The sequence below is a fragment of the Carcharodon carcharias genome, assembly GCF_017639515.1.
Source record: "Carcharodon carcharias isolate sCarCar2 chromosome 36 unlocalized genomic scaffold, sCarCar2.pri SUPER_36_unloc_2, whole genome shotgun sequence".
Taxonomy (NCBI): Eukaryota; Metazoa; Chordata; class Chondrichthyes; order Lamniformes; family Lamnidae; genus Carcharodon; species Carcharodon carcharias.
The window spans coordinates 3,242,953-3,264,978 of NW_024470737.1; the positions used below are offsets into that span (position 1 = coordinate 3,242,953).

Sequence of the window (22,026 nt, forward strand, 5' to 3'; positions counted from 1 at the left end):
ACTCCCCCCTCACTCCCACTCCCCTCTCACTCACCCACTCCCCTCTCACTCACCCACTCCCCTCTCACTCACCCACTCCCCCCTCACTCACCCACTCCCCCCTCACTCACCCACTCCCCCCTCACTCCCACTCCCCTCTCACTCACCCACTCCCCCCTCACTCCCACTCCCCTCTCACTCACCCACTCCCCCCTCACTCACCCACTCCCCCCTCACTCACCCACTCCCCCTCACTCACCCACTCCCCCCTCACTCCCACTCCCCCCTCACTCCCACTCCCCCCTCACTCCCACTCCCCCCTCACTCACCCACTCCCCCCTCACTCCCACTCCCCCCTCACTCCCACTCCCCCCTCACTCCCACTCCCCCCTCACTCCCACTCCCCCCTCACACACCCACTCCCCCCTCACTCACCCACTCCCCCCTCACTCACCCACTCCCCCTCACTCCCACTCCCCCCTCACTCACCCACTCCCCCCTCACTCACCCACTCCCCCCTCACTCCCACTCCCCTCTCACTCCCACTCCCCTCTCACTCACCCACGCCCCCCTCACTCACCCACTCCCCCCTCACTCACCCACTCCCCTCTCACTCACCCACTCCCCCCTCACTCACCCACTCCCCCCTCACTCACCCACTCCCCCCTCACTCACCCACGCCCCCCTCACTCCCACTCCCCCCTCACTCCCACTCCCCCCTCACTCCCACTCCCCTCTCACTCACCCACTCCCACCTCACTCCCACTCCCCCCTCACTCACCCACTCCCCCCTCACTCACCCACTCCCCCCTCACTCACCCACGCCCCCCTCACTCCCACTCCCCCCTCACTCCCACTCCCCCCTCACTCCCACTCCCCCCTCATTCCCACTCCCCCCTCACTCCATCGCCCCCCCTCACTCTCATTCCCACTCCCACCTCATTCCCCCCCTCACTCCCACTCTGACCCTCTCACTCCCACTCCCACCGTCAACCCCCTCACTCCCAACCCCCCCCTCACTCTGCCAAATAGCGGGTGTGAGAAACACACCTCGGGGCGGGAAGCTGCCTACAAGAGCGGTGCCCGGCTTCAGGCCGCCCACGGCCCGGCTGGGTGGGAGTAGAGGGGGCCGGGGGGAGTTGTGGGGGGGGGAGGAGTCGGGTGGGGGGCGAGCGAGTCGGGTGGGGGGGGAGGGAGTCGGGTCGGGTGGGGCGGGGAGGAGTCGGGTGGGGGGCGAGGAGTCGGGTGGGGGGCGAGGGAGTCGGGTGGGGGGAGGAGTCGGGTGGGGGGCGAGGGAGTCGGGTGGGGGGGAGGAGTCGGGTGGGGGGCGAGGGAGTCGGGTGGGGGGGAGGAGTCGGGTGGGGGGGAGGAGTCGGGTGGGGGGGAGGAGTCGGGTGGGGGGCGAGGAGTCGGGTGGGGGGAGGAGTCGGGTGGGGGGCGAGGGAGTCGGGTGGGGGGCGAGGGAGTCGGGTGGGGGGCGAGGGAGTCGGGTGGGGGGCGAGGGAGTCGGGTGGGGGGCGAGGAGTCGGGTGGGGGCTGGAGCCGGGTCGGGGGGGAGTCGTCGGGTGGGGGGGAGGAGTCGGGTGGGAGGGGGGAGGAGTCGGGTGGGGGGAGGAGTCGGAGGGGAGGGGGAGGGGGAGGGGGAGGGGGAGGGGGAGGGGATTGGGAGGGGAGGGGGAGGGGGAGGGGGAGGGGGAGGGGGAGGGGATTGGGAGGGGAGGGGAGGGGGAGGTGGAGGGGAGGGGAGGGGAGGGGATTGGGAGGGGAGGGGGAGGGGCGGGGGTAGGGGAGGGGGAGGGTGAGGGGATTGGGAGGGGAGGGGGAGGGGGGAGGGGGGAGGGGAGGTGGAAGGGGAGGGGGAAGGGGAGGGGGAGGTGGAGGGGGAGGGGGGAGGGGAGGTGGAGGGGAGGGGGGAGGAGGAGGAGGAGGTGGAGGGGGAGGGGGAGGGGAGGAGGAGGTGGAGGGGGAGGGGGAGGGGAGGAGGAGGGGGAGGGGATTGGGGGGAGGGGGAGGGGGAGGTGGAGGGGAGGGGAGGGGGAGGGGGAGGGGATTGGGGGGAGGGGGAGGGGGAGGTGGAGGGGAGGGGAGGGGGAGGGGATTGGGGGGAGGGGGAGGGGCGGGGAGGGGGAAGGGAGGGGTGGAGGAGGTGGAGGGGGGAGGGGCGGGGGTAGGGGAGGGGGAGGGTGAGGGGATTGGGAGGGGAGGAGTCGGGTGGGAGGGCGAGGAGTCGGGTGGGAGGGGGGAGGAGTCGGGTGGGGGGAGGAGTCGGGTGGAGGGGGAGGGTGAGGGGATTGGGAGGGGAGGGGAGGGGGAGGTGGAGGGGAGGGGAGGGGGAGGGGATTGGGGGGAGGGGGAGGGGCGGGGAGGGGGAAGGGGGAGGTGGAGGGGGAGGGGAGGGGGTGGGGGAGGGGTGGGGAGGGGATTGGGAGGGGAGGGGTGGAGGAGGTGGAGGGGGGAGGGGCGGGGGTAGGAGAGGGGAGGGTGAGGGGATTGGGAGGGGAGGGGGAGGGGGGAGGGGGAGGGGGAGGTGGAGGGGGAGGGGGAGGGGAGGAGGAGGGGGAATGGGACGAGATTGACTTCGACCTATCCCCGTGTTGCTTTGGCAGCCCCGCGGTCACTCACTGTGCCGCTATGCCCAGCTCCGCCCGCTGCCGGCCGTTATGTGCCTTGTCCGGTGAAAACAAACCGAGCGGCAAACGCCTGGTTACGATGCTTGGGAAGACTTTATTCGGGCTGACGTTTCACCCGGATTGGATCCAAATCGTGACTCGAGAGGAAGGCGGAGGTTCTGGCCCCTGCCGGAGGTGGCATCGGCGCTACATGCCAGGCGCCGGGCTCAAAGCTACGCCGGACAAATTCGTCAGCGGCACTTGCCGCCACAAACCCGTGTTGGGTCAGGGCCCTGATGTAAAACCCAGCGACCAAAGCCTCAATACAGCCGGCAACCCATTCAGTGACTGGAGCACTCGACATCGGACCCCCGGCCTGAGAGAGAGAGGGGAGGGGAGGGGAGGGGAGGGGAGGGAGGGAGGGAGGAGCTGGCATCGGTGCCCTGAAACCTCCCCTCAGAGAGACCCCCCCCGACCCCTCTGGCTTGAGAGAGCTCGTCGCGTTATGTCGAGGCAAGAGGCTTTCAAACTCCGACCTACGGAGGACTCTAGGGTGAGGCAGGGGCGGGGGAGGGAGGGGGGCGGGGGAGGGAGGGGGGCGGGGGAGGGAGGGGGGCGGGGGTGGGAGGGGGGCGGGGGTGGGAGGGGGGAGGGGTGTGGGTGGGGGAGGGGAGGGGTGGGGCCAAATAATGAAGGCGTGAGCCAGCCTTACTTGCGGGACTGTGGGGGGGGGGGTTGGGTTGGGGGGGGAGGGTGCGGAGGGGCGGGTGACAAGAGGGAGAGAGACCCACCCGCCTCGGGCTCCGACCACCTCACCGGCCGACAGGATCGGGAGGAGCGCTAGTCTCATCCTCCTTCCAGTCGGTGAGGCAGGGAGGCGTCCACCCCCCCACCAACCCCTCGCACCCAACCCACCCCACCCCGAACCCCAAAACAAACCTGGTAAACGTCGAGAGAGAGAGAGAGCGGGAGAGAGAGCGGGAGTGCACGGCCCTTTTGTAATTGGTGAGGTTGTGGGGGGCAGTTGGGGGGGGGGGGGTGGGGGGATGGTGGGAAGAGCAACGTTGTGGCACACAGTCACCGAGGGAGACACGATGGGCACGGCCAATCCAATGCCCAGGTCTGCGGCGAAACCGGGCCCCAAGAAACCGGTGGTTGGGGGGGGGTGGGGTGGTGCGGGGAAATCACAAGTTAAAGCGCAACTCAGAGCGGCATCAAACAACGCAAAGGCAAATAAGTAAATGAACAAAGCAAGCCGGAGGACATCAAATCAGCCATGTTAACAAGCGGGGAAAGCCAACGCGAATGAGGGTGGGGTGGGGGGGCGTGGAATTGAAGCGGGAGAGGGAACGAGCACTTGAAATTGGGGGTGGGGGTGGGGAAGAGTGGTAAGGGAGGTGCTGGCAAGTAATCCATGAGATAGAGGAGTGACCGTCACCTGGTTTCGTACGGCAGCTTTTAATGAATAGGACCTCTTGACATGGGTGTTCGTTGTTTCCCACTGACCTGCCCTCCGGTGGCTGACTGGCTCATCACATAGGACCGGGTGACCACACTATCGCCGCCTCCTCCTCCTCCTCCTCCTCCTCCTCCTCCTCCACCACCTCCGCTGCTCCGGTAGGACTTGGTCACCGTGGTGCGGGAGCTGGAGCCCCCGGTGATGACGGTGCTCTTCTCCTCTGCCTCGGTCACCGAGAGCGATGACTCCGCCATCTTCTCGGCCGGCTGGCCGCAGGAGCCACACACCACGGTGCGGGAGCGAAGGTTGTACTCGGCGTCCGCGCCAGTGCCGGTGCCGGTGCTGGTGCTGTGGGCTGCCTGTCGGACCGTTAAAACAGCGTCAAGCTGGGGTTTGCGGGCGAGGCGGTGGTGGGGGTGGGCGAGGGGAACACACCCCACCCCCCCCCCCCAACTCCTCAAACACGTACGCGCGCACCAGTACTTGTATAACATCCTCCCTCCTCCTCCCCTGCACTCCCCCCACTCAACAAACCCGCGCTCCTGTCCCCTGCGAGGATCAGCCCCCCCCCCCCAAGCGAGGAATCATTTCCGCTTCAGAAGGACCGCGGAAGAGATTCGCGGGAACGGTTCCGGGGATGAAGGGGGCTCCGGTTCGGTGGACGGATCACAGAAGTTGGAACTGTTCCACTCGGAGAGCAGGAGGCCGAGGGGAGATTTGATTGAGGTGCTCAGGATCACGAGGGGTCTGGACAGAGTCGATAGGGAGAAACTGTTCCCATTGCAGGGGTGGTGGGGGGGGTGGGGGGGGAGGATCGAGAACGAGAGGTGGTGGGGGGGGGGGGTGTTGGGAGTGGGGGGGAGGACCAGATTTAAGGGGATTGGTAAAAGGAGCGACGGAGACACGAGGAGAAACTCTTTCACGCAGCGAGTGGTTGGGGTCTGGAATGCGCTGCCCGAGAGTGCGTGGGGGAGGCGGGTTCAATCGAGGCTTTCGACAGGGAATTGGAGAATTACTGGAAGAGGGAGAACGTGCAGGGTCACGGGGAGAAGGCAGTGGGGGTGGCGGGGGAGGGTGATGAGTAGGGTTGCTCTATCGGAGGGCCGGTACAGACCCAAGAGGGGCTGAAGGGCCGCTCCTGTACCGTGGTAATCGTTGCGGTCCTGCTCGTTTGCATTTAGCCTACTCTCTGCAGGGGTGAGGGGGCAAAAAAAAAATGGCCAGGGCTGTTCAACTGGGAGAGGCAGCACCGACTTCTGGTGCGCAGGACTTCCTGGAAGCAGGCTTTTCCTCTTCTGGGGTGACGTTAAAGGGCTACTCAAATGACAAAGCAAGGGACACAATGGCCGTATTTGGTCAAGTCTAATACAGCCAGATGCCACCCCCACCCCCGCCCCTCCCCTCCACCCCTCCCCAGACCCCCACGTCTCTCGGTCGATGGTTAAAGGGTAACCGGAATTTTAAAAAGGAATTGATCGTCAGGGATGAACTTCCTCTCTCGGCTGAGGGGTGGGGTCCAGGACGAAGGGAGCGGAACCTTAAAAAGGTCTGAAACGGGGGGTCAGGAGGGAGGGGGGGGGGGGGATAAAACGCTTCATCGCTAGGGTGGGGTCCACGTGCCAACTCACACCGACGAAAAGCAGGCCGTCTCGCCGCTTTAAATTGGAGGGGTCGCTTGCCTGGCGAGGTCAGGTGAGGTGAGGCGAGGCGAGGCGAGGCGAGGTGAGTGAGGGTTAGGCAGAGTGAGGATATGGCTCAGCCACTCGGTGGGGAGGGAGGGTGGAACTGTCTCGAGGGGCTGAAAGGCCTCTGCCTGCCTGACTGTCCGAGCAGCTGGTAAAGGGTTGGGGGCAGGCGGGGGGTGGGGGGGTTGGGGGTGGGGGGTGGTGGTTAGCTGTGCCCCCGCTATGCAGGATGGCACTCCACCCCGAGAGGGTGCTGCTCCAAACCTGCACCCCTCTTACACAATACCCGGGCCCATCAAAACTGTGATCAGACCCACAGCTATTCGGATTCAGCCAGGGATCGGGGCAGGAGCATCCGGACTATCGGAAGACCCCCCCCAGCTGTGGACAGTCCCCATCCCTCAGCAACGACAGGGGGTGGGTGGAACGAACACTCACCTCCAAGTCCGAAAGTCATGGGTTCCAGTCCCCACTCCATAATCCAGGCCGACACTCCCAGAGCCAGCGCCGAGGGAGTGCCGCACTGTCGGAGGGTCAGTACTGAGGGAGTGCTGCACTGTCGGAGGGTCAGTACTGAGGGAGTGCCGCACTGTCGGAGGGTCAGTACTGAGGGAGCGCCGCACTGTCGGAGGGTCAGTACTGAGGGAGTGCCGCACTGTCGGAGGGTCAGTACTGAGGGAGTGCCGCACTGTCGGAGGGTCAGTACTGAGGGAGTGCCGCACGGTCAGAGGGTCAGTGCTGAGGGAGCGCCGCACGGTCGGAGGGTCAGTACTGAGGGAGTACCGCACTGTTGGAGAGTCAGTACTGAGGGAGCGCCGCACTGTTGGAGGTGCCATCTTTCAGGATGCGATGATAAACTAAGATCCCCCTCTACCCTATCGGGTGGTGTGAACGATCCCACAGCTGCTATTGGAAGAAGGGGGTGGGGTTTCCAGTTTTCCAATTTAGCTTAAGGCAACTGCAGTCAAAATGTTTGAGACGTGCAGCGGAGACACCACCATCGCCTGGCTGACCAAGGGAATATAGTGATGGACGTGACCACAGGAGGCCATTCAGCCCCTCTCGAGCCTGTAACAGGAACAGGAGGTGAGGAATTGAGATTCTGCAGTCAGCACTGCCCACTGCTTGGCACAGACCCGCTGTCTGCAGTTCAGGACTCAATCGCAACAACAACCTGCATTTATATAGCACGTTAAACACAGTGAAACATTCTCAAGGCTCATCAGATAAGCATCATCAAACAAAGATTTGCCCCCCGGCCACATGAGGGTCAAATCGGGGACAGGTGACTAAAAGCCCGGTCAAAGAGGTCAGTTTTAGGGAGCAATTTAGAGAGGGAGAGGGTAGGCAGATTGGGGGGTGGGGGTGGGGATGGACAGATGGGGAGGGAGAGGGGCAGAGAGGTATAGGGAGGGAAGTCCAGAGCTCAGGGCCGCCCCCCAGGCAGCTGAAGGCACGGCCACCAATGGTGCAGCGATGGGAATTGGGGGGGATGGGCAAGAGGAGGAGATAGGGAGGGGTGTAGGGGCTGGAGGAGGTTACAGAGATAGGGAGGGGTGTAGTGGCTGGAGGAGGTTACAGAGATAGGGAGGGGTGTAGGGGCTGGAGGAGGTTACAGAGATAGGGAGGGGTGTAGGGGCTAGAAGAGGTTACAGAGATAGGGAGGGGTGTAGGGGCTGGAGGAGGTTACAGAGATAGGGAGGGGTGTAGGGGCTAGAGGAGGTTACAGAGATAGGGAGGGGTGTAGGGGCTAGAGGAGGTTACAGAGATAGGGAGGGGTGTAGGGGCTGGAGGAGGTTACAGAGATAGGGAGGGGTGTAGGGGCTAGAGGAGGTTACAGAGATAGGGAGGGGTGTAGGGGCTGGAGGAGGTTACAGAGATAGGGAGGGGTGTAGGGGCTGGAGGAGGTTACAGAGATCGGGTGTAGGGGCTGGAGGAGGTTACAGAGATAGGTAGGGGTGTAGGGGCTGGAGGAGGTTACAGAGATAGGGAGGGGTGTAGGGGCTGGAGGAGGTTACAGAGATAGGGAGGGGTGTAGGGGCTGGAGGAGGTTACAGAGATAGGGAGGGGTGTAGGGGCTGGAGGAGGTTACAGAGATAGGGAGGGGTGTAGGGGCTGGAGGAGGTTACAGAGATAGGGAGGGGTGTAGGGGCTGGAGGAGGTTACAGAGATAGGGAGGGGTGTAGGGGCTGGAGGAGGTTACAGAGATAGGGAGGGGTGTAGGGGCTGGAGGAGGTTACAGAGATAGGGAGGGGTCTAGGGTCTGGAAGAGGTTACAGAGATAGGGAGGGGTGTAGGGGCTGGAAGAGGTTACAGAGATAGGGAGGGGTGTAGGGGCTGGAGGAGGTTACAGAGATAGGGAGGGGTGTAGTGGCTGGAGGAGGTTACAGAGATAGGGAGGGGTGTAGGGGCTGGAGGAGGTTACAGAGATAGGGAGGGGTGTAGGGGCTAGAAGAGGTTACAGTGATAGGGAGGGGTGTAGGGGATAGAGGAGGTTAAAGAGATAGGGAGGGATGTAGGGGCTAGAGGAGGTTACAGAGATAGGGAGGGGTGTAGGGGATAGAGGAGGTTACAGAGATATGGAGGGAGGTAAGGGGCTGGAGGAGGTTACAGAGATAGGGAGGGGTGTTGGAACTGGAGCAGGTTACAGAGATAGGGAGGGGTGTAGGTGCTGGAGGAGGTTACAGAGATAGGGAGGGGTGTAGGGGGCTGGAGGAGTTTACAGAGATCGGGTGTAGGGGCTGGAGGAGGGTACAGATATAGGTAGGGGTGTAGGGGCTGGAGGAGGTTACAGAGATAGGGAGGGGTGTAGGGGCTAGAGGAGGTTACAGAGATAGGGAGGGGTGTAGGGGCTGGAGGAGGTTACAGAGATAGGGAGGGGTGTAGGGGCTGGAGGAGGTTACAGAGATAGGGAGGGGTGTAGGGGCTGGAGGAGGTTACAGAGATAGGGAGGGGTGTAGGGGCTGGAGGAGGTTACAGAGATAGGGAGGGGTGTAGGGGCTGGAGGAGGTTACAGAGATAGGGAGGGGTGTAGGGGCTGGAGGAGGTTACAGAGATAGGGAGGGGTCTAGGGTCTGGAAGAGGTTACAGAGATAGGGAGGGGTGTAGGGGCTGGAAGAGGTTACAGAGATAGGGAGGGGTGTAGGGGCTGGAGGAGGTTACAGAGATAGGGAGGGGTGTAGGGGCTGGAGGAGGTTACAGAGATCGGGAGGGGTGTAGGGGCTGGAGGAGGTTACAGGGATAGGGAGGGGTGTAGGGGCTGGAGGAGGTAACAGAGATAGGGAGGGGTGTAGGGGCTGGAGGAAGTTACGGAGATAGGTAGAGGTGTAGGGGCTGGAGGAGGTTACAGAGATAGGGAGGGGTGTAGGAGCTGGAGGAGGTTACAGAGATAGGGTGGGGTGTAGGAGCTGGAGCTGGTTACAGAGATAGGGAGGGGTGTAGGGGCTGGAGGAGGTTACACAGATAAGGAGGGGAGTAGGGGCTGGTGGAGGTTACAGAGATAGGGAGGGGTGTATGGGCTGGAGGAGGTTACAGAGATAGGGAGGGGTGTAGGAGCTGGAGGTTGTTACAGAGATAGGGAGGGGTGTAGGGGCTGGAGGTGGTTTCAGAGAAAGGGAGGGGTGTAGGGGCTGGAGGTGGTTTCAGAGATAGGGAGGGGTGTAGGGGCTGGAGGAGGTTACACAGATAAGGAGGGGTGTAGGGGCTGGAGGAGGTTACAGAGATCGGGTGTAGGGGCTGGAGGAGGTTACAGAGATAGGTAGGGGTGTAGGGGCTGGAGGAGGTTACAGAGATAGGGAGGGGTGTAGGGGCTGGAGGAGGTTACAGAGATAGGGAGGGGTATAGGGGCTGGAGGAGGTTAGAGAGATAGGGAGGGGTGTAGGGGCTGGAGGAGGTTACAGAGATAGGGAGGGGTGTAGGGGCTGGAGGAGGTTACAGAGATAGGGAGGGGTGTAGGGGCTGGAGGAGGTTACAGAGATAGGGAGGGGTGTAGGGGCTGGAGGAGTTTACAGAGATAGGGAGGGGTGTAGGGGCTGGAGGAGGTTACAGAGATAGGGAGGGGTGTAGGGGCTGAAGGAGGTTACAGAGATAGGGAGGGGTCTAGGGTCTGGAAGAGGTCACAGAGATAAGGAGGGGGGTAGGGGCTGGAAGAGGTTACAGAGATAGGGAGGGGTGTAGGGCCTGGAGGAGGTTACAGAGATAGGGAGGGGTGTAGGGGCTGGAGGAGGTTACAGAGATCGGGAGGGGTGTAGGGGCTGGAGGAGGTTACAGGGATAGGGAGGGGTGTAGGGGCTGGAGGAGGTAACAGAGATAGGGAGGGGTTTAGGGGCTGGAGGAAGTTACGGAGATAGGTAGAGGTGTAGGGGCTGGAGGAGGTTACAGAGATAGGGAGGGGTGTAGGAGCTGGAGCTGGTTACAGAGATAGGGAGGGGTGTAGGGGCTGGAGGAGGTTACACAGATAAGGAGGGGAGTAGGGGCTGGTGGAGGTTACAGAGATAGGGAGGGGTGTATGGGCTGGAGGAGGTTACAGAGATAGGGAGGGGTGTAGGAGCTGGAGGTTGTTACAGAGATAGGGAGGGGTGTAGGGGCTGGAGGTGGTTTCAGAGAAAGGGAGGGGTGTAGGGGCTGGAGGTGGTTTCAGAGATAGGGAGGGGTGTAGGGGCTGGAGGAGGTTACACAGATAAGGAGGGGTGTAGGGGCTGGAGGAGGTTACAGAGATCGGGTGTAGGGGCTGGAGGAGGTTACAGAGATAGGTAGGGGTGTAGGGGCTGGAGGAGGTTACAGAGATAGGGAGGGGTGTAGGGGCTGGAGGAGGTTAGAGGGATAGGGAGGGGTGTAGGGGCTGGAGGAGGTTACAGAGATAGGGAGGGGTGTAGGGGCTGGAGGAGGTTACAGAGATAGGGAGGGGTGTAGGGGCTGGAGGAGGTTACAGAGATAGGGAGGGGTGTAGGGGCTGGAGGAGGTTACAGAGATAGGGAGGGGTGTAGGGGCTGGAGGAGGTTACAGAGATAGGGAGGGGTGTAGGGGCTGAAGGAGGTTACAGAGATAGGGAGGGGTCTAGGGTCTGGAAGAGGTTACAGAGATAAGGAGGGGGGTAGGGGCTGGAAGAGGTTACAGAGATAGGGAGGGGTGTAGGGGCTGGAGGAGGTTACAGAGATAGGGAGGGGTGTAGGGGCTGGAGGAGGTTACAGAGATCGGGAGGGGTGTAGGGGCTGGAGGAGGTTACAGGGATAGGGAGGGGTGTAGGGGCTGGAGGAGGTAACAGAGATAGGGAGGGGTTTAGGGGCTGGAGGAAGTTACGGAGATAGGTAGAGGTGTAGGGGCTGGAGGAGGTTACAGAGATAGGGAGGGGTGTAGGAGCTGGAGGAGGTTACAGAGATAGGGTGAGGTGTAGGAGCTGGAGCTGGTTACAGAGATAGGGAGGGGTGTAGGGGCTGGAGGAGGTTACACAGATAAGGAGGGGAGTAGGGGCTGGTGGAGGTTACAGTGATAGGGAGGGGTGTATGGGCTGGAGGAGGTTACAGAGATAGGAAGTGGTGTAGGAGCTGGAGGTGGTTTCAGAGATAGGGAGGGGTGTAGGGGCTGGAGGTGGTTTCAGAGATAGGGAGGGGTGTAGGGGCTGGAGGTGGTTTCAGAGATAGGGAGGGGTGTAGGGGCTGGAGGAGCTTACAGAGATAGGGAGGGGTGTAGGGGCTGGAGGACGTTACAGATTTAGGGAGGGGTGTAGGGGCTGGAGGAGATTACAGAGATAGGGAGGGGTGTAGGGACTGGAGGAGGTTACAGAGATAGGGAGGGGTCTAGGGGCTGGAGGAGGTTACAGAGATAGGGAGGGGTGTAGGGGCTGGCGGAGGTTACAGAGATAGGGAGGGGGCTGGAGGAGGTTACAGAGATAGGGAGGGGTTTTGGGGCTGGAGGAGGTTACGGATATAGGGAGTGTTGTAGGGGCTGGAGGAGGTTACAGAGATAGGGAGGGGTGTAGGGGATGGAGGTTACAGAGCTAGGGAGGGGTGTAGGAGCTGGAGATGGTTACAGAGATAGGGAGGGGTGTAGGGGCTGGAGGATTTTATGGAAATAGGGAGGGGTGTAGGGGCTGGAGGAGGTTACAGTGATAGGGAGGGGTGTAGGGGCTGGAGGAGGTTACAGAGATAGGGAGGGGTGTAGGAGCAGGAGTAGGTTACAGAAATAGGGAGGGTGTAGGGGCAGGAGGAGGTTACAGAAATAGGGACGGGTGTAGGGGCTGGAGGAGGTTACAGAGATAGGGAGGGGTGTAGGAGCAGGAGGAGGTTACAGAAATAGGGAGGGTGTAGGGGCAGGAGGAGGTTACAGAAATAGGGACGGGTGTAGGGGCTGGAGGAGGTTACAGAGATAGGGAGGGGTGTAGGGGATGGAGGTTACAGAGCTAGGGAGGGGTGTAGGAGCTGGAGATGGTTACAGAGATAGGGAGGGGTGTAGGGGCTGGAAGAGTTTATGGAAATAGGGAGGGGTGTAGGGGCTGGAGGAGGTTACAGTGATAGGGAGGGGTGTAGGGGCTGGAGGAGGTTACAGAGATAGGGAGGGGTGTAGGGGCTGGAGGAGATTACAGAGGTAGGGAGGGTGTAGGGGCAGGAGGAGGTTACAGAAATAGGGAGGGTGTAGGGGCAGGAGGAGGTTACAGAAATAGGGAGGGCTGTAGGGGCTGGAGGAGGTTACAGAGATAGGGAGGGGTGTAGGGGCTGGAGGAGGTTACAGAGATAGGGAGAGGTGTAGGGGCTGTAGGAGGTTACAGAGATAGGGAGTGGTGTAGAGGCTGGAGGAGGTTACAGAGATAGGGAGGGGTGTAGGGGCTGGAGGAGGTTACAGAGAAAGGGAGGGGTGTAGGGGCTGGAGGAGGTTACAGAGATAGGGAGTGTTGTAGAGGCTGGAGGAGGTTACAGAGATAGGGAGAGCTGTAGGGGCTGGAGGAGGTTACAGAGATAGGGAGGGTGTAGGGGCTGGAGGAGGTTACAGAGACAGGGAGGAGGTGTAGGGGCTGGAGGAGGTTACAGAGTTAGGGAGGGGTTTAGGGGCTGGAAGAGGTTACGGAAATAGGGAGGGGTGGGGTTTGGGGGAGTCCCAGAGGGATTTGAAATGCAGGATTCTCTAGTTCCCCCTCTCCAAATTGAATACCTCTCCCACGCAGCAAACCTCATTCCGACACCGTGGAGATCCGAGATGAGGAAGGGAAGCCGGCCGATAGTGAACCGAACGGGGGGGTGGCGGCATAGGGAGAGAGAGTGGGTGGGGGAGGGAGGTGACGCTCAGGCAGAACCCCCCCCCCCTCTTAACAGTGATCGTATCAGACAGATAAGACTTTCAAAACAGCATCTGTAGGGATGTCAGAATATATAATGCCTCGTTGCTAAGTTGCGTCATGAAGCAGCATAGCCGGCTTTTCAACACTGATTGCAAGGAAGATAATCTGTGGACAGAATCAGGCAACAAAGCTTCTCCTGCCTTTTAAATTGAATTAAAGGGACACTGCCAGTTCCAGAGGACAGGGTTAAGCTGCCGACCAACAACACCACACCGGCTGTCACAGTCCATCTCCTCAAGAGGAGCTGTGACCCTCGAAAATAGTCGCAGGAGTTGCTGGTTGGCTAAACCTCACAGGCCAGGAGGAGGTCATTCGGCCCATCATCCCTCTGTCAGCTCTTGGAAAAGATCTATCCAATCATTCTCACTCTCCCACACACCCCCCCTCACTCTTTCCCCCCCCACATCCGTGCAAATGTTTCCCCTTCGAGTATTTATCTGATTCCCCCCCCCGACTTTTGAAAGTTCCTATTGAATCTGCTTCCACCGCCCTTTCAGGCAGCGCCTTCCAGATCACAACAACTCGCTGTGTAAATAAAAACAAATTCTCCTCATCTCCCCCTCTGGTTCCCTTCCCGATTCTCATCAATCTGTGTCCCCTCCGGTTACCGACCCTCCTGCCCAGTGGGAACAATTTCTCCTCATTTACTCTGTCCGAACCTACTTCATGACCCCAAAATGATCATTGATTGATAGGTTCATAATTGGTTTGGAGTCTTTTTGGATGGGAATTTTTTTTTGATGGGACTCTCGTATTTAAAGAGGAAAAAAAATGGAAAAAGTCACTAAAGAAATCAAAAGGACACAGGTTTCTTTTATAATATCTTTATTCAAACAAAGCAGATTCAAAAAAAAACAGGACCTTGCAGTGACTTTTAGTTTAGTTTATATCCAATCAGATCAAACAGATTATAATCCTTGTCACACCGGTTACAGACATTAATATTATGACATCCCTAAGTCGGCACAACAGAATGGAACAGCACAATCCCGAAACGATAGTCGGACCAATCAGAACGGAAACAAGATCAGACAATGGATAGAGCCAAACCTTGACATTTCTCCGAAAAGTTAGGGTCTTCTGCCAATTTGATCTCCGTTGGAGTCGGTTGTGGGGGTGGTGGGGGGGGTTTGGTAGTGGGGGAGGTGTCAGCGTGTTCAATTCTGGGCGCCGACGCTTCCATAGTGGCACAAAAGCATCAGAGCGGGCGTAAGGCGTAGCTACGGGTCCCAGGGGCAAGGGAGTTGGGAGTTCCATGGGCAGGCTGGAGGGTCTTGCAGGGTGGGGTGGGGAGTTGGGGAGGGGGAGAGCCGAGGGGAGGTTTTAATCGAGGGGGGTCCCTGGACGGAGTCGATCGGGAGAAACCGCTCCCGGCGGCAGAAGGATCGAGGGGAGAGAGGGGGTGGGTGGAATCGGGAGTGGGACTAGCCGAGCTGCTCTTGCAGAGAGCCAAGGATGGGCCGAGCGGCCTCCTCCTGTGCTGTATGGAGCAGGGGGAGGATGGGATTGAAACGCCGACCCTCCCTGCAGAGACGTCAGTCCGCAGCCCACCGGGTCCCGGTCTGGGACGGTCAACAACGCTCAGCACCTCACACGGGGACCAGGACAGCTGAACGGTTCCAAATGAATCTGGGGGAGGGAGGGGAGGGTGGGGGAGGAGGGGGTGGGGCGAGGTAGAATCTTAACTCATTCGGGGAATAAAAAACAGAGGTCAATTCAGAAACAAAAAATGGGTGGAGTGTTCCCTTCCACGAGAATGGGCCAAATTGGTGCCTCCCACATGCACACACATGGACCCAACCCACAGTCACGTTGACGAGCTCGGAGCAGGTCGCTGGCGGGGTGGCGGGGGGGGAGGGGGACGGGGGGGCGGTGATGGGGGGCACCTCGTTTCAGCCAGTGTGGCCGGGCACCCCTTCACTCCCCCACCCCTCCACCCCAACCCCGTCTCTGGGCCACTCTCAGAGTGTGAGTGACTGGGGAACAGGGAAGGCTGGGCAGGATTTAAGGTGGGGGGTCCGGGTGACAATAGGTGTGAGGGGAGGGGTGGGGGGGGGGCGCAATTATCCTCGCTCCACGCGTGTCAGAAGCCTCAAAGGCTTTTAAAAAAAAAAAAAAACACACCCCACCCCCTTTCTACTCTTCAGGCCCTTTCGAAAGGCTTCGGATGATGGGGTTTTGGGAGCAGGCCGGATGGTGTCCCTGCGCGGGCCTTGGCCTGACTCTATCCATTGGTCCATCACCGAGGACATACATTCACCCCCCCCTCCCCACGCTCGTCACACCATAAAACGCCTTCGCTACCCGAATTCTCTTAAACTGTTTGATCAGAGGGATTTCTTTGTGACTTGAGTTTACACCTTGGCCTAGTCTGGTCCCTCGAGCTTGGGTTTGGGGGAAGGTGGGGTGGCGAGGGTGGGGGCGTGGGGGGGCGCGAATTTGTTTTCTCTTCCTCTTTTAGGAAGTGAAACGCTTTATTATTTTTTTTAAAAAAAGTTTAAAAAAAAGTCTGTTTTCTTTTCTCTCAAAGCTTAAGCTGCAGAAAGAAGCGCGTTTAGAGAGAGAGAGAGAGGGGCAAAATTATGGGGGTCAGTAAAGTGCCCAGCGTGCGGCGGGGGTGGGTGGGTGGGTGGGGGGGGGGGGTGGGAACGAGGGCACGACTCCCTCCGGAGGGGGGGTCTCGTGGCAAAGCGGGGTTCACCTCCGAGAGGCGTGACAGCCGTTCAACAAAGCTAAAGATCGCGGAGTGCGTGCACGAGAGGGAACAGGACCTTGGCCAGGCCACAGGGGCCAGTTACGCGGGCGGACTGGTCACCCAGTTAACGGGGGTGGGGGGGGGAGTGCGTTGGGGGGGCGGGGGGTGGGGCAGAATCGAACCGGCTACCCACCAACCCTCGCCTCGAGCCCGCTCGGGGGACGGCCTGACTTCGGCTGACAGAGGAATCGAGGGGAGGCCTTCGAGCTAACGGGGGCCTCTCCGACTCACACACAGAGCCAGAAGCGGAGAGGGGGAAGCAGAGATCGCGTGTCGAGTCGAACACGATGGCTTCTTCAGAGACAGGGCCTCAGGCCCCAGTTCTGAAGGAGTCAGACGGACTCGAAAACGTTCTCTCTCTCTCGCTCTCCACAGAGGCTGTCAAGTCGCCTGACTTATCCCAGCACCTTCCGCTTTTTAAATTTCAGATTTCCAGCATCCGCAGTATTTTTGCCAAAAATGATTTAATTTTTTTTAAGCCCCCCCACCCGCCCCCCCCCAACCCGGTCTTGGGTCGAGGGATTGGCAGCTTTTCCCATCAGGCAGTGTGATTCGGGCAGGGGTTCTGGGAAAGGACAGAGGCAGGAGAAGGCACAGCGAGAGCGGCCTCGCCTCAGTACCTCACCAATCGGGGGAGGGCGGGGGGGGGGTTGCTGTGGGGGGAGCTCAGAGCCCCTCTCCAGCTGGCCCGAGGGGCCTCAGCTCTCCCCTCTAGACTCCCGCTCACCCATCTCCCCACCACTCCCACAGCTCTCAGACAGCGTCACCCAAGGGGTTGAACCCGCCCGTCTTGACACTGCATAAAACTGTGATCGCAGGTGGGGGAGAGACAGACAGAGACAGAGAGAGAGACGGAGAGAGAGACGGAGAGAGAGACGGAGAGAGAGACGGAGAGAGAGAGACGGAGAGAGAGAGACACACAGAGAGAGACACACAGAGAGAGACACACAGAGAGAGACACAGAGAGAGAGACACAGAGAGAGACACAGAGAGAGACACACAGAGAGAGACACATAGAGAGAGACACAGAGAGAGAGACACAGAGAGAGAGACACAGAGAAACACACAGAGAGACACACAGAGAGAGACACAGAGAGAGAGACACAGAGAGAGACACAGAGAGAGACACACAGAGAGAGACACACAGAGAGAGACACATAGAGAGAGACACAGAGAGACACACAGAGAGACACACAGAGAGACACACAGAGAGACACACAGAGAGAGAGAGACACACAGAGAGAGACACAGAGAGAAAGAGAGAGAGAGAGACACAGAGACACAGAGACAGACACAGAGACAGACACAGAGACACGAGAGAATGTGAGGGTGGGGAGGTGAAGGAGAAGGGGAGAGCCACCAGCTGCTCAGCGAGAATGCCGGAGATGACTTGTGGGACAATCTAAGAATTGCTAACTCCTCTGTTGACTAAAAGCGAAGGTTTGATTTCTCCCCCCACCCCCCACCCCCCATAACCAATCACGTGAATCCAAGGTGAATCATACAGAAGCTGCCAATACCCCCGGGGTAGGAATGATTTAGAAGGAGCATTTCATGATCAGTCATTGTGAGGCTTTACTTATCGTCCCCCTGGAGATCCTCCAGTGAGTGAAGCCCTGTTTAAATTCACTGTCACTGGGTCAAAACCCTGGAACTCCCTCCCTAACAGCACGGTGGGTGTACCTACACCACAGGCACTGCAGCGGCTCAAGAAGGCAGCTCACCACCACCTTCTCAAGGGGCAATTAGGGATGGGCAATAAATGCTGGGCCCAGCCAGCAAAGCCCACATCCTGTAAATGAATTTTAAAAAACTTGCCCCTCTCGCTCACTGAGACAGTCAGGGTTTTAAAAAGGGTTTAAAAATTTATTTATTTACTTTTACAAAGTGGTTCGTCACATGCACGTGACAGCGACCCAGTGGACCCTGCTTTCCAGCCCTCTGGAAGGGAGACCCAGTGGATCCTGCTCTCCAGCCATCTGGAAGGGAGACCCAGTGGATCCTGCTCTCCAGCCATCTGGAAGGGAGATCCAGTGGATCCCGCTCTCCAGCCTTCTGGAAGGGAGTACCAGTGGATCCCGCTCTCTGGAAGGGAGACCCAGTGGATCCCGTTCTCTGGAAGGGAGGCCCAGTGGATCTCGCTCACTGAAAGGGAGATCCAGTGGATCCTGCTCTCTGAAAGAGAGACCCAGTGGAGCCCGCTCTCTGAAAGAGAGACCCAGTGGAGCCCGCTCTCTGAAAGAGAGACCCAGTGGAGCCCGCTCTCTGAAACAGAGACCCAGTGGAGCCCGCTCTCTGAAAGGGAGATCCAGTGGAGCCCGCTCTCTGAAAGAGAGACCCAGTGGAGCCCGCTCTCTGAAAGAGAGACCCAGTGGAGCCCGCTCTCTGAAAGAGAGACCCAGTGGAGCCCGCTCTCTGAAAGGGAGATCCAGTGGAGCCCGCTCTCTGAAAGAGAGACCCAGTGGAGCCCGCTCTCTGAAAGAGAGACCCAGTGGAGCCCGCTCTCTGAAAGAGAGACCCAGTGGAGCCCGCTCTCTGAAAGAGAGACCCAGTGGAGCCCGCTCTCTGAAACAGAGACCCAGTGGAGCCCGCTCTCTGAAAGAGAGACCCAGTGGAGCCCGCTCTCTGAAAGAGAGACCCAGTGGATCCCACTATTCACCGCTTTCCCCTCCTCCCCCTCTCCCCCCAAGTAACCCACTGTTCATGAATAAACAGGGTGAAAGCTGTGATTACAGCCTGTTCACTTCGGAGTCCCCCCCGGCTATTTTAACAGCCATTTTAAAAGGTCGGGGGTGGGGTGTGAGTGGGTGGGGAGGGGAGGGGAGGGGAGGGGAGGGGTGGGGAGGGGTGGGGAGGAGAGGGGTGGAGAGGGGAGGGGAGGAGAGGGGTGGAGAGGGGAGGGGAGGGGAGGGGTGGAGAGGGGAGGGGAGGGGAGGGGAGGGGAGGGGTGGAGAGGGGAGGGGAGGGGAGGGGTGGAGAGGGGAGGGGAGGGGTGGAGAGGGGAGGGGAGGGGAGGGGAGGGGAGGGGAGGAGAGGGGAGGGGAGGGGAGGGGAGGGGAGGGGAGGGGAGGGGAGGGGAGGGGAGGGGTGGGGTGGGGAGGGGAGGGGAGGGGAGGGGAGGGGTGGGGTGGGGAGGGGTGGGGTGGGGTGGGGTGGGGAGGGGAGGGGAGGGGTGGGGTGGGGTGGGGAGGTGTGGAGAGGGGAGGGGTGGGGAGGGGAGGGGAGGGGAGGGGAGGGGAGGGGAGGGGAGGGGTGGAGAGTGGAGGGGAGGGGAGGGGAGGGGAGGGGAGGGGAGGGGAGGGGTGGAGAGTGGAGGGGAGGGGAGGGGAGGGGAGGGGAGGGGTGGGGTGGGGTGGGGTGGGGAGGGGTGGGGTGGGGTGGGGAGGGGTGGAGAGGGGAGGGGGTGGGGAGGGGAGGGGAGGGGAGGGGAGGGGAGGGGAGGGGAGGGGAGGGGTGGAGAGTGGAGGGGAGGGGAGGGGAGGGGAGGGGAGGGGAGGGGAGGGGAGGGGAGGGGAGGGGAGGGGTGGGGTGGGGTGGGGTGGGGTGGGGAGGGGTGGGGAGGGGTGGGGAGGGGTGGGGTGGGGTGGGGTGGGGTGGGGAGGGGTGGGGTGGGGAGGGGAGGGGTGGGGAGGGGAGGGGTGGGGAGGGGAGGGGAGGGGTGGGGTGGGGTGGGGAGGGGTGGGGAGGGGAGGGGAGGGGAGGGGAGGGGAGGGGAGGGGTGGGGTGGGGTGGGGAGGGGTGGGGAGGGGTGGGGAGGGGAGGGGAGGGGTGGGGAGGGGAGGGGAGGGGAGGGGTGGGGAGGGGAGGGGAGGGGAGGGGAGGGGAGGGGAGGGGAGGGGAGGGGTGGAGAGTGGAGGGGAGGGGAGGGGAGGGGAGGGGAGGGGAGGGGAGGGGAGGGGAGGGGAGGGGAGGGGTGGGGTGGGGTGGGGTGGGGTGGGGAGGGGTGGGGAGGGGAGGGGAGGGGTGGGGTGGGGTGGGGAGGGGTGGGGAGGGGTGGGGTGGGGAGGGGAGGGGTGGGGTGGGGAGGGGTGGGGAGGGGAGGGGAGGGGAGGGGAGGGGAGGGGAGGGGTGGGGTGGGGTGGGGAGGGGTGGGGAGGGGTGGGGAGGGGAGGGGAGGGGTGGGGAGGGGAGGGGAGGGGAGGGGTGGGGTGGGGTGGGGAGGGGAGGGGAGGGGAGGGGAGGGGAGGGGTGGAGAGGGGAGGGGAGGGGAGGGGAGGGGAGGGGAGGGGTGGAGAGTGGAGGGGAGGGGAGGGGAGGGGAGGGGTGGGGAGGGGTGGGGAGGGGAGGGGTGGAGAGTGGAGGGGAGGGGAGGGGAGGGGAGGGGAGGGGAGGGGAGGGGAGGGGAGGGGAGGGGAGGGGAGGGGAGGGGAGGCGAGGGGAGGGGAGGGGAGGGGAGGGGAGGGGAGGGGAGGAGAGGGGAGGGGAGGGGAGGGGAGGGGAGGGGAGGGGAGGGGAGGGGAGGGGGGGGGAGGGGAGGGGAGGGGAGGGGTGGGGGAGTGGGCAGGATAACAGATAACCAGGTTACCCAGTGCAGCAAGGCGAGGGTCCCAGCCCTGCCTTCGCTTGCCCCTCCCGACAGCTGCAAGCGCGGGACTCCGGGGTCAGTGAGTACCGCACCACCATGACTGCTTCGCTCTGGAGAACCGGACAGGAGCTACAGGGAGGGGGGGAGTGGGGCTGGTGTGGAGTTTACACCGGTTTGAGGTATCCGCAGTATTCCGGGGTGTCCCGGAGAGGTACACAGTCTCTGGTGGTCACCTCACACCTTCTGTCTGGAAGCGTCAACAGATGCCTTCAAACTCTACAATAAAAAAATCAGCTATGCAGCGAGAAGCGGCGCGGTGTATATATATATATATATATATATATAAAAGATCGGGGAGGTGCCAGAGGGTCAGTAACACACGGCCGGCTGGCAGGCTAGTCCTCTGGGGCTCAGACTATACCTGCTGGTGGACATGACGCCGGCGAAGTTCCCCATCAGAGTCATCTTCCTCCTCCTCATCATTCACCACCGCCACACGGGTCACCCGGCGCATTGCCATCTCCTGAAAGGAGCAGAGAGAGAGAGAGGGGGTGAGTGACGCCGGAGGTACCCCCCCCTCCTCCTCAGCCCCGGCTCGCTCACTACCCAACCCCTCCCACACACCACCCCCCCCCCACCCCCACCCCCCCTCCCCAGTACCTCTCAAAAGATGAAAGGGGCGTTTTGACTCGACTCGGACCAACTGAGGGGGTTTTTATTTTTGTGTGAAGAAACTTGGGGACTGGGACCCCAAACACGCAGCCCTTTCCACGGGCTAGCAGAGGCACAATGGGCCCAAGAGCCTCCTCCTGCGCTTTGCCACTCTCCGATTTGATGAAAGGTCGGGGGGGGAGTGTGCAGCTGTTTGCTGCCCCTTCAGGGGTTGTAGTGGTCAGTCGGCATGGGAATGAGACCGAGTCTCACAGCAACACAACAGCTTACACTGACTCTCACAGCTCAGAGACCCTGCAAATCACGCACACACACACACAGACACACACACACACAAACAGACACACACACATACAGACACACACAAACACAGAGACACACACACACACATACAGACACACACACACACACAGGTCAGAGACCCTGCAGCTCACACATACACACACACACACACAGACACACACATAGGTCAGAGACCCTGCAGCTCACACACACACACACACACACACATAGGTCAGAGACCCTGAGGCTCACACACACACACACACACACACACACACGCACACATAGGTCAGAGACCCTGAAGCTCACACACACACACACACACACACACAGGTCAGAGACCCTGCAGCTCACACACACACACACACACACACACACATACACACACAGGTCAGAGACCCTGCAGCACACACACACACACACACAAACACACACACAGGTCAGAGACCCTGAAGCTCACACACACACACACACACACACACACACACAGGTCAGAGACCCTGCAGCTCACACACACACACACACACACACACACGCATACACACACAGGTCAGAGACCCTGCAGCTCACACACACACACACACATACACACACAGGTCAGAGACCCTGAAGCTCTCACACACACACACACACACACACACACACAGGTCAGAGACCCTGCAGCTCACACACACACACACACACACACAGGTCAGAGACCCTGAAGCTCACACACACATACAGGTCAGAG

The 22,026-nt window shown here is 61.0% G+C and overlaps 1 protein-coding gene across 1 annotated transcript; it reads right to left on the reverse strand.

The window, feature by feature from the left end:
* Positions 1–4,031: 4,031 nt before the first annotated feature.
* Positions 4,032–20,862, reverse strand: LOC121274435 (prelamin-A/C-like). The gene is made up of 2 exons (XM_041181765.1): positions 20,764–20,862; positions 4,032–4,406 (listed from the first exon to the last, which is right to left on the reverse strand). Exons 1-2 carry the CDS (start codon positions 20,860–20,862, stop codon positions 4,047–4,049), a joined length of 459 nt encoding a protein of 152 aa, XP_041037699.1. The 3' UTR covers positions 4,032–4,046.
* Between the last annotated feature and the right edge of the window lie 1,164 nt (positions 20,863–22,026).

What these genes read in the sequence shown, in the direction of transcription:
- LOC121274435 (XM_041181765.1), bottom strand. Translation starts at nt 20,862, where the DNA reads ATGGCAATGCGCCGGGTGACCCGTGTGGCGGTGGTGAATGATGAGGAG. An exon ending in GGCGTCATGTCCACCAGCAG is followed by an intron (nt 4,407 to 20,763) that starts GTATAGTCTGAG and finishes ACGGTCCGACAG; the next exon opens with GCAGCCCACAGCACCAGCAC.